At 37.5% G+C, this 15,968-nt stretch overlaps 1 protein-coding gene across 7 annotated transcripts in view; it reads right to left on the bottom strand.

Moving 5' to 3' along the window:
- Nucleotides 1-453: 453 nt before the first annotated feature.
- The window catches only part of BMPR1B (bone morphogenetic protein receptor type 1B), a 345,860-nt gene continuing 330,345 nt past the window's right edge, over nucleotides 454-15,968 (bottom strand). For all 7 annotated transcript variants that reach the window (XM_063107357.1, XM_063107356.1, XM_063107361.1 and 4 more), the window contains 3 exons: nucleotides 6,727-6,902; nucleotides 2,900-3,030; nucleotides 454-1,350 (listed from right to left, as the gene is read on the bottom strand). In XM_063107357.1, coding sequence (XP_062963427.1) covers nucleotides 1,225-1,350; nucleotides 2,900-3,030; nucleotides 6,727-6,902 — 433 coding nt within the window. In that variant the 3' untranslated portion in view covers nucleotides 454-1,224. The remainder of the gene's footprint in view (nucleotides 1,351-2,899; nucleotides 3,031-6,726; nucleotides 6,903-15,968) is intronic.

Here is a 15,968-nt window from a genome sequence, read left to right as displayed (position 1 = left end):
CAGCCACAATATTTTGTGGTCTCCACTAACTCTCCTCTGCTGTCCCATCTAGAGGTTATATTTCTCTATTTTAAAATTAAATTTTTGTTAAATTAACCTAATAGATGCTTCCTCTCTATCCCTTAACTCAGACACACAAAAAAAGACAATTTAACAAAAAGAAACCATCTTCTTCTTTACAAAATAAGGTATGCATACGGTTTTTCTTTGTGCTTCTGAGACTGGCTCCCTTACGTATGGAAGAAATAATCCACCTGCACCCTCAGCCTATCCTTGTTGACATGATCTTCTTACAACACAAGAGCAAATTATCTCTATTTTAAAGCACCTTGTCTTCAACACATCTCATGGCAATTTTATTTAATATTGATCCTTTGATTTGAGAGATCAAAAGCATGCACAGGTTAATTGTCTGCACATAAAAAAAAAAAAAAAAGCTTTGTTTGTGCTTAATGAAAAGGAAGAGATTTTACCATGAAAGAAATGCCTAACAATCAGAAACACAAAGTGGTTCTGAAGAACAACTATCAACACTTACTTCTATTAGAGTCACATAAAACCTTCATTTGTTCCATATTGTCTGAAGCTGCAAAAGGCCACCTGCAGGAATTACAAGACGTGGTCCCTGACAGGCAGTATTTGTACCCAGGTGCATTCACATTGCTGTGGCAGTCCTAAATACAGGGCTGGCCAAAGTGGTCTGAGGTGGGGCGGGGGTTAGGATGAGCTCCATTCTAGACTCTCCAGCTTCACAGACTGTCGTTCAGTTTGTAGAGTGCAACGGTATTTTACCAAAGGAAAAACATAATCTATACCTTCCAACAGTTTCTGGGAGGAACTTCTTTTATTATTTAAACTCTAATAGTATAAACCTTAAAACATCCACATTATTAGTTTTATTTTGGCAAAATTAAAGCATCTTTAAAAAAAAAAAAGGCAATCTCAAAATACAGGGCTTTCTTAGAAAGCAACACGCCTTATATCTTGAACAAGTTACCCAAGCGGAATCTCCCTCCTACAAACAGATGCAGATGAATCTGTGCTTCTGGGAACTTTTCTGTCTTTGTCCAGGTTGCTCCCTGAGAGGTGAGGTCTGAACCCACTGGGAAGCAGGACGATGTTCAAGGCTTGTACTATGGATGCTTCTTTAACATCTCTTCCTCTACCCACAGACAGAAGAGGATCTGTTAGCTTTCTGCAGAGATGCTTACTTTTTCCTTCACATCAGAGTTTAATGTCCTGGGACTCTGACATTTTGGCAAGTGTTTTCTTAACACGCAGGGCTGTGAGCCTCGATGCAGGATTGTGAGCCCAGCATTCTGTCATTAGTTTCCCCATCTGCCTTAGACACTGCAGAAGGAAAAGAAATATTGAAATAATGTTAGAGAAATGTATTATCTGCAAGACTGGCACTTGATATTTGGCTTTTAGTTTGGGGTTCATGAAGTTTGAATATATTTTTTAAAGGTACCCTTAAAAAACCATGTAGAAATAAAATTCAATAAAAATTCCTTCTCACGCAAAATTATAACTAAAACCGATTTTCATGTCTTCCTTGTGATAAGAGCAAGCAGGTAGTTTTGCTGATGGGCGTCTTTGAAGTCAGCATGAAGCAAATATAAAAATATCCAGGGAGTCTGTATTCCTCTCCACACTCCCAGATTGTTTACAACACTTGAAAGTTTAAATTTTTCACCTAATTTCATACTATTCAAACAAACATGGTTATTCCTAAATCACAGCTGTCTGCCTCAGTGATAGGCACAGTAACAAGATTAATGATCTGTGGAAAGCATGGCTAAAACTTTCTCCTGTATCTTCCTGTGGTACATCAATTATTAGTCTTCCTATTGAAAAGCACAATTTCACTTCATTGGAAATCCTCAGTGAAGGAATCTCAGGTAATACCAATGCCCACAACCACCTTTGAAATAATATAACTCCAGCAACTCATAAAGCTTTCTGCACAGGTCTTTGGAAAACATATATTATTTAGCATTTCAGTAACTAGACACAAAACCAATGAACTAAAGGTTATTTTTAAATGATTTCTACACTGGAGAATTAGTTTATAAATAGTGCTCTGTCCATTTGTTTGCAGTGGTTTTGGTACATGTTTGATAAGAGTCTTTTATTTATTTATTTGTTTGTTTGTTTGTTTTTCTGAGGTGCTTCAAACTCATCTTGAATGTTTTGTCCTGCTCGAGAACTCCAGGACTTGGGTGAGTTTGAAGGCTAAGGGGGTGGAAGGAGAGGAATGTGGAGCAGGATGTGGCAGAGTCAGGAAAAGCAAGGCCTGCCCAACAACTCATTTCCTGCTTCCTAGCACCTCCTTTCCAGACCTATTTAGGCGTCAACACTAAATTCATAGAGCCAAGCTGAACGTGAATCTGCCCTATTGCATCTCATCAACCTATTAACAAAGATACACAGCACAGTCAGGCATCTCAGCTTGGTCAATGTGTATCACTTCTGCGAAGAGAAAACTCAGTTCTTCAGATGCCGGCCTACCTTTTCCTCTCAGCAAAACAGGAGAATGCTGTATGTGGGTTTGTTATGCAGTGAAATCGTGATGTTTAAAAGCATACACAGAGAAATAACAGCCTTTATGCAAATGTCAAGATGTCATAAATAAATGAAAGAATGTTATCTATATGCAGGCTAAATGTTGACCCACTCAATATATTCTGTAAGTGGCAACATTGGAAAACAAAATTGGAAAAAAGGAACATAATTTAACACACTACACTTAGCTCCATATAAACTATTGCAATGAAGCACCATTATCATCATCATCAAAATAGAGAGGAATTGCTGTAACGAATATATGGACTTTTGGCAAAAGAAGAAAAGTCTTGTTAGAAGTCAGTCATAGCCACATGGTTACCCCAAGACTTACCTCATCACTACTCCAGCGGTTGGGGAATGAGGGACGCAGCTTCTTGATGCATACAATCTCTCTCATGTCCTCGTAAGAGGGGTCACTCGGCACTAGGTCATGATAGGGAAGCTGGTACTCTTCCACTATACCTGAAATATGTTTTTATTATAATCATTCTTTCCCATGAAGTGAAAATAATACTCTAACACTCAAACTGTTCTCAAAGAAAAACAAAATAAATCTTGAAAAGAATCTACACAAATAGTGCTTAACTTAATTTAGGAAAAATGAATACGAAGCCCGATGAAAAATATTATCATAGGTCTTTTAGCCATTTTTCTAATTTCCAAAAGGTAAGTAAAACAAGCATCTCAAATTTACTTCCAATTTTATAAAGACCAAGTTTAAAAAAACTTCATTAAATGTAAATTTGGAAGACACATCCTGAACTCGTACTGCATAATACGTGACTGTTTCTATTATTACTGTAGTATCGGATTATGAATATCATAATACACTTGGAAGTGTATCTAACTTGAACGAAATGTCAGATTTACATTTTTCTGCTTAATCATGTGTTTTTGCACATTAAAAATTTGGAAAATAATATACACCCAAAAATATTAACCATGATTTTTTTAGGTTCAAAGATTGTCTAAGTTTTTTCTTCTTTAAGTTTTCTGTATTTACCTACATTTTTGACAATGAATACATTACTATCAGAAAATATAAATATAATGTTGGAAAAGGGTTAAGAAATACAAATCTATGCCATCTTCATGGAAATGGCACTTACACCAAACTTTATTTCATTTCATCTTTCGTAGTATCTAATTTCTACCTTTTTCCTCTTCTTTAAAAAAACGGGCTTTGTTTTCTTTTTAACCTCATCTGAGTAACTCCTTACAATAATCATAAGCAGCCCCTGTCCTCAGAGGATGCTGCTCTGAACAATCTTTTCAGAGCACACTTACTCCCTATCCTAAATCACCTTTTATAGAAATGTTACTGCTTTTCACCCCAAAATGATGATACCATCAAAGTTGGCAGATTATACAAGAGTACTTCAGAAAGTTCATGGAAGAATTCATATTATCAATGTAATCTCTTTTTCCTTAAACTTTTTGAAGTACCCTTGTACACCACATCATTAAATTTACTGGGTGTTTACTCCAGCAAAATCTGGGATCTATGTTATGATCTTTTTTGTAAACTCAAACCCGTACAAAATCATAAAGGACAGGAAGGTTCAAAAGTTTCGTCAGACCATTTCAAGTCACCATTTGTTCTGTCCCCTGCGGTGACCACAGAGGGTAATTATATGTATTACCCATGTTAATATTTCCCTCTATTGTGTTTTTTTTTTTTTCTATAGGAGATAATAAAAGCAGAGGGCCTGACACACAGGAGATGCTTGCTTCACTTCACTTCTTCCTCCCTTTCTAATTCTCAAGACCCTGAAAACATCTTGAGGCAAGAACCATATCTATTTAATTCATCCCATATTTTCCTTAGTGCCTCACATTGGTACCATTAGCTGGATAGATGGCAGGGTAGGTGATTACATGACAACAGACACAGGTAGAGTCAACCACATAAATTATGAATTAATCAAATTCTGGCTTTGAACTATAAACCTTACTCCTTTCTTTTTAACATGCAATCAATTTATCAAAAATTTCTAAGTTAACTGCCACTTAATTCTGTGTTTGAAACCTCAAAACTTTCTATCTCTCTTTTCCTTCCAAAGTTTGAAAGGCCTACATTGGATGCATCACTCTCACCCAAAAGTACCCAGACTAGAAAAACAAGCCCAAAAAACTTCTAATACCTCCATAAAGGAAAATGTTAGAGAATAGAATTCTGCATGTTTTGCTTCTCTGGAAAAAGAAAAGAAACTAATTTGTTGAGACTATTATATACCAGGCATGCAGGGAGGTATGCTATATAATTTATCTTACTAAATTCTCACAAACACACTTGTGAGATAGCATTACTATCTACAAAATTCAGATGAGGAAACTTTGTTCTAAGAGTTGTAAGTGACTTGCTCACTGTCATACAATTGGTACAGGGCAGAGCTGAGACTAATGTCTCTGCGAAACATAGGGATAAAGGAACATCTTAGTACTTCTCAAATCTCCATATGCAAAGACAGCTCTAGCAAAGCAATTTATTACCCTGCTGTTTACATAAATCTTACTTGATTTTAAGCTGAGAATCATTTGTGGTATTTGGCCACAGGCTTTCAAATATAGGCTTCTTGTAGCCTTATTTCGATGTTCAGAAAAACATAATTAGATGAGTAATTTGTACTCTATTACAACTTCTATAAGCCTGTCTTAAGTAAGTGTAAGCATATTATTCTAAATGGGCTCACCTATTCTTTACAAAGCATGACATCAGGGCACAGGCAATTAGTTATTTATAGTTTGTTTACTTCTCCTTTATACTTATGATGGGAGATTTATACAATAAATCTAACCAGGGAAAATTTCCTGCATTAACTTTCCTTTTGGACAAAAGAGTTCTCTCACTTCATAGGGAATGTGTTCAATTTCAAATTGCTTATGAGAGGCTCAGAATTCCCAAAGTTGTTAGAAGGTATTATTATATCACTGAAGGTATATTATATCACTTTCTATAAAATTTGAATGACTGTCGATTAACTGTTTCTTCTTTACATTTAAATATGAATCTAAATATGTTATGGCTCAACCAACCAAAATGAAAATCAATAACAACAGCTGACGTGTACTGAGTGCTATTTATGTGCCAGGAAGTTTTAATACTCTTTCCATTCACTGAAACCTCACAACAACTGTGTGAGGTAAATACAATAATTTCCCTCATTCTTAAAAGGAGGACACTGAAATAAACAAAAGTTTAGTAACTTGCCCAAGGTGTCACAGATAATAAATATCAGGGACAAGAACAAATCCCAGTAGTAGGTAAGTGCACACTGCACTTTCGGAATCTGGAGGAAGCTCGTGTTTTCATGAGATGAGTTTAATTAAACTGGCCATTCTGAGGAACAACAGCAGCATCAAGGTTTTTCAATGAGAACAACCACAAGCAGAATATTATACAAGGTACTTGATACAGAAGAACCTAAGATTCAGCTCCTTACCCAAAAGGTGCTGGTATTTACGTGAAGACAGATTACATACAACGCAGTAATCTAAATAGTACAAGCAGTAATACTTCTGAATATTTACAGATGTCTTATTTATTACAATTGGTCTTACCAGGGAATCCTTATGTTTGTAAAAACTTGTCAGCAACAATATCAGTATTCTCATGCTTTAACTTCCTTTTCATAAAAATTGATGTTTTCAAATTGCTTTATGAGAAAGTTTTATAGAAAGTAGATAGGGGAGTTAAGAAGTAGGTGTCCCACCCCACATTTCTATCTTCACTGTCATCTCTGCAGAAGCCACAAGAGAAGGGGGCACTGGATTTGGGGATGGGGCCCAACAGGTAGATAAGAAGTAGTTCAAGGGTTAGGAAAAGGGGTTTGATTTGGTGGAGCAACTGCTGGAGGAAGAGTGCTAGACAGAAAAAGACAATACACAGAGTAGAAGAGCACGATCTTTGAAAAGTCAGGAAAGTTTGATAGAGTGTCTAGAAGAGATTCATTGGTAGCAGGCGGAGAGAAAGTTGGCAGTCAAAGACTATTCTAACATGTCAAATATCATTCCCTTGGAGAATTGTGACTGTATTAGCAGAAATAAAGGGGAAAACAAAACAAAACCTGATTTTGCAGACAATGATAACTGATTTCTGGTAAGAAAGAATTCATAGTAGCTCCAATAGAAGCTTTTGAAGATATCACTGTATCTTACCTCCTGATACACATCTCCTAGCAACCTCCCAAAGGATGAGTCCAAAGCTATATATGTCGGCCATGATGTAAGACTGAAAGTGATTTCTATTCAAGCTCTCATCCAACACTTCCGGAGGCATATAGCGTTTGGTGCCAACTCGAGTGTTGGGTGGTATGTCAACTTCATTCGTATCACTGAAGAAAAAGTAAAGCAAAGCATCATCAGCATTGAAGAGGGCCAGTGAATGACAGATTCAGGTGACTCTTGGACAAGGGCTGCAGTGAAAGGTGGGGAAGGAAAACCTTTCAGGGAATAAAAACATTTCCTTGAAAAATATTTCTCAGCAAAAGTGATATTAAATATTCACAGGTAAAAACACAATGAAGATGAGAATCAGAACAAAGTGGCAACTTATAATATTGCATTACCACCAGATCAAATTTAAACCCTAAACAATTTCTCAACAACTATGAAATGTCTAAAAATTACATTCTTTCCCTTCATACTGTAATAGCTTTGCTCTTAAAATTGGCATGCATGCAAAAAATTGGCATGCCAATTTGGCTTGTTTGAGACAGTTATTTTTTAATCCAGGTGTTTTGAGGCTTTTCCATCTAAAAACAAAAAAAGGGGGGGGGAGGACTAACAAAGACTTGCAAATGTTTTACTTTGAAAGGAGGGGTCATAAAAAAAAGCTTTCTACTGTCACTATTATTTCATGAACCAAATGGCATTTAGTTTTTTAAACAGGAGGAAAGAAATAATGGAATATAAAATCTTCAGCTTTATGAAAATTCCACAACATGGTCAATTTATTACTACTTCCTGCAGACAGGAAGAAAATCACTGGTGGAGGGACAGTTATCTGCAGACCAGCACTCGGGAACCACTGCCTCAGTGCAGTGAGCTGCAGCTAGAGTTCCGAGCCCATGTTTTGAAGCAGCTGAACTGCTCGCCTGACAATTAAATGAGATGAAACATGTCAAATCCCTGCCATCCGTGCTAGGCACACATCAATGCTTAACGAATCCTACACTGCATCGGGATGCAAACAAACTCAGAAGAAAGGTGACAAAAGCCAGGTGTGACAGATGAAGAAACTATAAAATAGAAAATGTACAAAAACTCATTATTAAACTGAAGTTTGTGAAAAATCTTGAATAAGCCTTCTTGTCTCCTGATTCCCAAGAAAGTGTTTTGGTTTTTTCTTGTCATCACACTCCACTGACTCTCAACTATTTACGTGTTATTTTTCCTCAGCATGGAAAACAGATCTGTATATCAAATACCACATCTATCATACTGTGTCAAAGACAACCAGTACCAAAGTTACCAAAACACTACTGGCTTTTGAAAAAAATCTGTGTTTGATGTTACTGCCTCAATCTCTTCTAAAACATAAAATATGTAGTGTCATTTGGGAAAATTTAAAGTGTGGTAGATGTCCCTCTATATATCTCAAAATGGTTTTACATTTACTAAAACATAAATACAAAGCTTTATTCTTAGAACCTTTTTAAATTCACTTCCAGTAGAATCCTTAATCTAAAACTATTTCAGCAGATGTGTCATCAGTATACTCATTAAGCTCCTGGTGGCTTTCTAGGAGCAACAACTAGCCTGTTTTCCTAAAATAAAAGTTAAAGTGTAAAATTTTAAAAAACTAAACAGCTGGTATTCCTTAACCATCTGCCAACATAAGTCCCAGTGTTCTGAGCTCTTTTCTAAAACCAGGAAAAGAGGTTAAATCATTAATTCTTAGTATCTACCAATATAATATAATAGAAAAAGGTCATCTGTTTGTGTATCTAAAATAGCAAACAATAAGGGAGGAGAGTGTGCCGAGAAGAGGTTTAATGGTAAATTGGAAAAATATCAGATTTAAGAGATGCCACAAGAAATGACAAATGTTTGAGATTTGAGGTATGCTAATTACCCTGCCTTGATCATTACACATTGTACACATGTATCTAAATATCATGTTACACCCCATAAGTATGTACAATTAAAAATAACATAAAAATTTAGAAAGCCACAAAAGCTCCACCTCCAGTCATAATTTCTCTCCTCGTACTCTACCTGCTGACTCCTCTCACAGGAGCATACAGTAGGTATTTCGTTAATAAAATTTATCATTATTTTTTTAATTATAAGTTATAATTAACAGTAATCAGTGGAGGAAGAGAGTAGTGGCCCCAGGTAGGGATTCCTTGGTTCTGTTCAGAGAAAACAAACGTGGGTTTAAAGATGGAAAGAAGATGGATGAAGGCCTCAATTATATTCCAGAACATGGACTGGAGAAGGAAACCAAGAGCAGTCGTAAGAAAGGCCCCACAGGAGGACATTTAAAGACCAAAGACGTACTCTGACCAGAGCTGACAGATTTTAGGCCATTCCTTTCCATTCTGACTCTTAGCTCCTTCGTGTTTATTTGAATTTGAGAGGTCAGGGAGGGATAATGGGAGACGGGATATGGGGACATCTGCTGGAGGTCTGAAATGGAACTGTTACCCAACAGTAGAACTAAGAATTGTAGTGGCTGGACTATATATAGTTTACCTCTAAATTCTCTTTCCTTCAAATGCTGCAAAAGCATACTATCAAGGATTTTGAATGTCCATCAAATGTCAAAAAAACAGTTCCTTACACAGGCCACATACGCTCAGCAACTTCCATCCCTCATACCCTTCGTCTCCCACCTCAGGTGTTTTCCCTAGTAATATTTGAATAAATGTCTGTCTTCCAACATGAGATTGTAAACTCTTTTGAGCCCTGCATATCTGTCATAACCATTTGGTATGTCTTACAGCTCCAATCCATGTCCATTCATAATGTGCATTGCACATGGCAGGCAAGTAATACACTTTAAATGAAAGAAGGAAAAGGTATGTTTATGATGAACTTTGCTATGGATTATTTAAAGAGAAATATAAAAATCAATGTTATACATATACCATAAAACGAGAGATTAACAATATCTAGGAGGATAAACAGAATTTTTTTGGTAAGTTAATTTTGTAAAAGATTACTATTAACCTAATGGCAAATACCCTTAGCACTATATTTAAACAATAAACATAATTATAAGTATCTGACACTATAAAGTATCAGGTCCTCCAAGACATAGCTCTGCCCCTTCTTCCCACAGGCACATTTCTATGTTTGAAAGTTAATTAAACTACATATCATTCATAGGTTTTCAGTAACAATTTTATCTGTTCCCAAATAAATGACAGAAAAGTTGGTTCTGTATTAATCAGGCCAAAAATAGAAATTAATATCATTAACACTGTTGTACTAAGAATATAGGAAGAAAAAGAGAGAGGAAATAGAGTCAGAAGGTATAGTGCTTGTCAAAATTGGGTACAGTGTCACAGAAAGAAAGGGTCAAGGGGAAAAGAGAAAGCAGAAAAGGTCAGGTGCCTTCAGCTTGCTCTATCTTCTTTTTCTATGGAGGAGTAGGGAAGGGTAAGAAACAAGGTTGGCAAGAAAAGACGGATATTGGCTTGGGCAAGGCGTATAGAGTCAGAGAAAGTAACTCCAAACCTGCAAAATAATCCTGTGTACTTTCGTAGCTACACACATATGCAGCCAAATTATAAAATCATATACAGAAAATATAAAAAGGATCTTGGTTATTTCTGGGAGGGATAAAAGGAAGGAAAATAGGGAGGGGAAGCAACAAAGCTGTCTTCATTTTATTTCTTTTAAAATGACAGACCAGAGAAAAATAAGGCAAATTGTTAACATTTGTTAATAATAAATTACTACATGAGCATCTCATTTTTTATACTTTTTGTATGTTTATAATATAAAAACATTATTTATATACATATAAAATAACTAAAAAGAACCCAGCAGGATCAGGAACTAGAAAAATGCACATTTCAAAGATTAAGGGATAGATTATAGGCATAAGACCCTGGAGATCAAAAGTGATCTAAATAAACTGAACGAAATTACAGAGAAGATGAGTTTCTACCAAGAAGAACTGAAAATATTCCATCAAAAACATTGGTGCCGCATTCACTGCAGAGGAAACATAATCTCTCCCCTTTCCATGGAGAAGAGATGGAAATAATTGCACAAAGCGGTCATGATTGAAGAATAGGGTTTTGGGAATTACAGTAGATAATCTTACCCATTTATACTTTTACAATTAATATTCCCACTAGATCCAGCATGGCTTTTCTCCCTCTTAATGTCAGTACTAATGAGATGCAGAATTAAGTAGAATTGCAAGAAAATAAAAATATAATTTAAAGAAAATAAAATAAATTAAGAGATGTCAGGTAAATTCCTCTCCAGGGAAAAGCTTTCTTTGTTTTAGAATCACACTTTAATAGCTATTTTTCTTTATAAACATTAGGGACAGTGGGGCTGCAACAGAATAGCATAAAAATACTGTATCTCCAATTCTCTGAATAAGAAATGAACAGTAACTTGAGAGGTTGCGGATAAGGAGGAGTCCAGCCTAGGGTCATAAGTTGTAGGAGGAGAAAACAATCAGGAAAAATGTCCTGGTGGCATGAATTTTAGAACTAAATTTAATGCAACACTTTCCAACACAATCCCTAGTAAAGACATGTTCAACCTTGAACTGGTGGAGTTTTGGGAAGAGAAGAACCAGCAGCTACATTACGTGGAAAAGGCACAACATAAATGGGAGGTATAAGGCTGACATGCCAAAGAGGAAAACAAGCTGCTTAGAATTCCCGGATGTGCTGCCAATGCTGCCAAGTTCCCTACCGTACTAGCTAGGAATGGGGATGTTAAAGTCTAATTTTATCTGAATCTCATAACGCAGGGCTGCCCTAGGCTAGAATTACATAAAGAGGCATGTATGCCAAGTTCATATTTTTAACCGTCACTTGGATGACACTGATATGATACAGAAACTGTCAGTGTGATGGAGTAAGAGGTCTGAACTGATGATCAAAGGGCTTCATGAGTGTACGGACACTCCAAGTGACTCTCCTAACCCAGAGAGGACACAAACAAGTGATAGTTCTCAGGGCTACTGCTTTGAATGCAAGCAAAAGAGAAGACTGATCCTGTGTGTGAGACAGAGAGAGAAGAAAAGGACAAGATACAAAACTAAGATTTCCCTCCTCTCCTCAGAAGATGCCAGGGAAGGACATCCCACGGAGGGGAGGATGGGAGCAATGCACCCTGCTGGGAGACATATTTTACTACTGACATCATCTAGAGCTTCAGCACATGGCAATAAACAACAGCAGAATTTTGGTCATTTTATTACGTACAGACGATGCACTTCTTTCTTGCCTGTACCCGGTGGACTGCCCCCAGCATGCCCCCAGCACCATGCTGGTGCCTGGTGTGGCGTGTGTGCACTGCAGGTGGTCATGCAACTGTGGCAGGGCAATCAGAGAGCTGCCTGTGGGTGCAGAGAGGCTGAAAGTGGATCCTACTTGGAGCGGGTTGGAGAGTGAAACACAAGCACCCCACCGGACTCAGCAAACAGTACGTGTCTTATATTCTAGGCCATCACACATCGGATGAAGGGCAAAGATTTTTATTTTGGTGGCAAGGAACAAAGATTTTTATTTTGGTGGCAGGGAATAAAGAAGGTTTTAAAAAATATATAGTGTCTCTATTAGCCTTATTTTATATTAAATGTTTTTTTATGTTAACTAGTCTCCCTATATAAATCCATACCAGGAGTTCTGGCAAGAACCTTTATGTAAAGGAAAACGCCACTGCTTGATTGAGCACAGTGCACAGTCCCCACTGTACCATAAACTGAAGCAAGAGTGTCCTGCAAGTAGTAAGAAGAGCCACTGCGGCAGTGAGAGGCGAGCCTGGGGACAGAGCTGTGAGCGCCACCCAGGTGGCGCTACCTCACTGAGCCTTTGGGCACATGCTGGTGGTCCTCCTGCTGAATACTGTTGATGCCTAAAACAGGGAGAGGAAAGGGGGGAGGAAAGGTAACAGAGAAAGACAGGAGAAGCATACTGTACTCCTTTACTAATCTAAAAGCTGTTTTTTAAAAATAAGAACTGTACTTTAAAGAACATGTGAAAGAAGGGAGGGGAGAGAAGACATAGAACAGAGGCCACTGGTTTGCTTGTGGCTTATAATAGATATTTGAAATCAACTACATGCTTTATACTGGAGAATATTAAATCACTGCTTAGAAAGACTAACAATACCCCCTGAAAGCATGAGAGTCTGACGAGCCTCCAGAAGGGCCTGTGCACTCTCTCCGTGTCTCCTGCAGCACCTGCAGACAGCTGTGCAACTGAGGTGCCCAGTCAGACGCTCACCCTTGAGGAGAGGTTTTGGGCCTTTCTTTAGGATTCTATGCTGCTGCTATGATTAAATCTTGAGAAATCTTAGAAACAGAACTTTAAGACTAAAAACTCTTGCATGGAAGGTGGATATTGCTATAGAAACCTTGACTGGAAGTGTCGACTCTGCCACTAATGAGCTTAATGCTGTGACTTCGGTGAGTCATTTAGCCATGTCATTTTTAAAAAACAAACAAGTATACAGACCAAAAGCAGTGTTAAAAATGACATCAGAAAGACTCAGAAAATTCAGTACCATCTGGGCTAGGCCACCCCACCTCGTTTGCACTTGGACAATCTGACAATCATCAACTGGGAGATCAGTGTAACAGCCTAGTCCTTATTGTAGATTTTCTACAGCTCTAAGCCAGGATTTATATTCCCCCTAAGAAAATATTTTATACTGACACTGAAGTACCAGAGGGGTTGCTTGATCCTCCAGAGTGAAAAGTGAAAAGCTTTGTAAGTTCCTTCAAGGCATTTCACGTGTCACTGTTTTCTCCTCCCAAGAGAGTCTGGGTAATGATATCTGCCAGCCACCACATCACCTGGATTAAGTCTCTGCTGAGCAGGAAATGCATCAGCACTTACATCATTTTCAAGAGAGTGCACGAAGAAATCAATCCAGGATAAAAAATAATTATGTGAGCAGGAAATCTCTAAGGCACTCTCTGCTCTCTCTGTGGCTCTCTACTTCCCTGGGAACCTCCCAGAAATAACTTAAAAGCCTAAGAGAACACTTACCACCACATGGACACCAGGGTAAAGATTAAGTTCTCACAGGAAGTTCATATAAGAAGTCTGAGAATTCAGTACTGGGTTAGCTATGACTCCACTTGTAATAAAACACTCTAAATATCCATTTGTGCGTGCATGTGCACACACATGCCTCTCTCTCCTCACTAAATATGAAACAGTTAGGAAAAGAGTGGAAACCAAAGAAATATATAAAGCAAGGTTTAAAAGTTAGGCTCAAAAACCAAGAAGAGCAAACTTTGAAACATACAAAATAAAAATACAGAAAGGACATCTGAAATTATCAAATGCAACCTCCATTTAATGGAAGAGGAAACTGAGGCCCAGAAAGGTAAATGGCTCCACAGCTAGTCTTTAGCCATATGAGTCTCTGTGGCCAACATCTGAGCCAGCCTCCTCCTTTCTTACCTCTCCTGATGAACTAGTCAATATATGCCAAATAAAATTCTGAATTTTCCCTTGAAATAATCCTTTCCACTTCCTAGAATTAGAGTTTGCATGAAATTTGAGAGATCATTCAGTTCACTCCCCTTACGTTAAAGAGAATTAAATTTCAGAAATATAATAGATACTCACTTTCCTTGTTTGTTTTAAAGTCTATAAAGAAGATGAGTTCTCAATTACTTTGCTATTGCCTACATTTATTGATTCAAAACAATGTTAGAATACCTATAATGGGTAACTCACTATGTTATGTGAAACGGGAAATGCATTAATTAATTTGGCATAGATCCAGCTCTCAAGATGCCCAAAGACTAGCAGGAAAGGTGAAGGATGTACCAAAATAATTATAATATCAAGCAGATAAGAGCCAGGAAATTACTAAAGGAGTAAAGAAGATGGCGTCATTATTCCCAGCTGGGGCATGAATAAAGTGACTTAGAGGCAACTCTGAGATTGGAGAAATGGGGATATTCCAAGCTAGGGACTGTGCAATCAAAAGCAAGGCAGTATGGGGTATATAAAGAGAAAATGCAAATAATTCAGCTTTGCAAAAGAAAGCATACAAGTTGGAGAGTTTGTGGAATATAAAACTGGAAATGTAGATTTAGTCCAGAATGTGTAGGATCTCTGGATATATAAAAATATGCTTTTTTTCTTCATCCTGTGCTCCATATGGAATTACTCATTTATCCATTACACAAATTTTTTAAGCAGCACCGAAGTAATGGGCACCAGGCAAACGCACTAAGAATGCAAATTTGAAAAATACATGTTATCTACTTTCAAGGGACTTATCCTCCATTGGAAGTAACAGATAAGTAGCCAACGATCACTGTACAACAGTGTGAGAAATGTCATAATAATATGTACAGAGTCACATTGGAGAGTATAAAGAAGACTAACAGAAAATCAGACTTGTAAGGGCATAATAATAGTGTTTCAAAGGAAGAAACTATGAAGATCAGTAGCAGTATTCTAGACAGAGAAGGGGATATGGATATTCAGGTAATGATAAAAGAATGATCAAAACATGTAAAGGTGTGAAGAGTATAAAGTGTTCAGAATAAATGTGGCAAAAGGTAAAGAGGGTAGTGGGAACTGGGCTAAAGAATAGCCTGGGGTCAGAAAATAAAGGGTCCACTGCACCAAGGAACTCTAACTACATTTTATCTCAAAGCCACAGAAAACTATGAAATTATTATGATGTCCAAAATTATGCTTCAAGAAAATAAATCTGGCAGCAGCATGCAGAAAAGACTGTAAAGAGGAAAGAAAGAGGAAGTAACTGCAAAATGCTAGAAAAATGGTATGGGGGCCCAAACTGGCCCAGGACAGTGAGAATGTCATGGAGACAGAACTCATTCAATTGAGCAAACCAAAAATTAGGGAACAAGGGAAGATGTTGAGTGTCTTATGTTTTATAACGGAGAAAACAAAACTAGACACTAGAAAGAAAAAGTGGACATCATAGGAACCCTAGCAGTGGGAAAATATTAAAGAGGTAAAGAGAGCAGAACCAGCGGCGAGAGAGACGGGATAACCAGGAATAGAAAGGCACATCACGAAAACAGCAGGTAGAAAGTTTGGGCACCGTGGATAGCAGGATGGCAATAGGATATGGTCTCTGGTGACAAAGGTCAGTGGTGTCCCTCAATAAAGCAGTGTCAGGAGAGATTGGAGCAGAAGCCAAATTACAAGAATGTTACGACTGACTGGGTTGTGAAAGCAGACTATGTTTTAGAACTCTTT

The sequence above is a fragment of the Cynocephalus volans genome, chromosome 9 (genome assembly GCF_027409185.1).
Source record: "Cynocephalus volans isolate mCynVol1 chromosome 9, mCynVol1.pri, whole genome shotgun sequence".
NCBI lineage: Eukaryota > Metazoa > Chordata > Mammalia > Dermoptera > Cynocephalidae > Cynocephalus > Cynocephalus volans.
The sequence above is the reverse complement of the archived record's forward strand: the minus strand, read 5'-3'. Positions and strand labels throughout refer to the sequence as shown.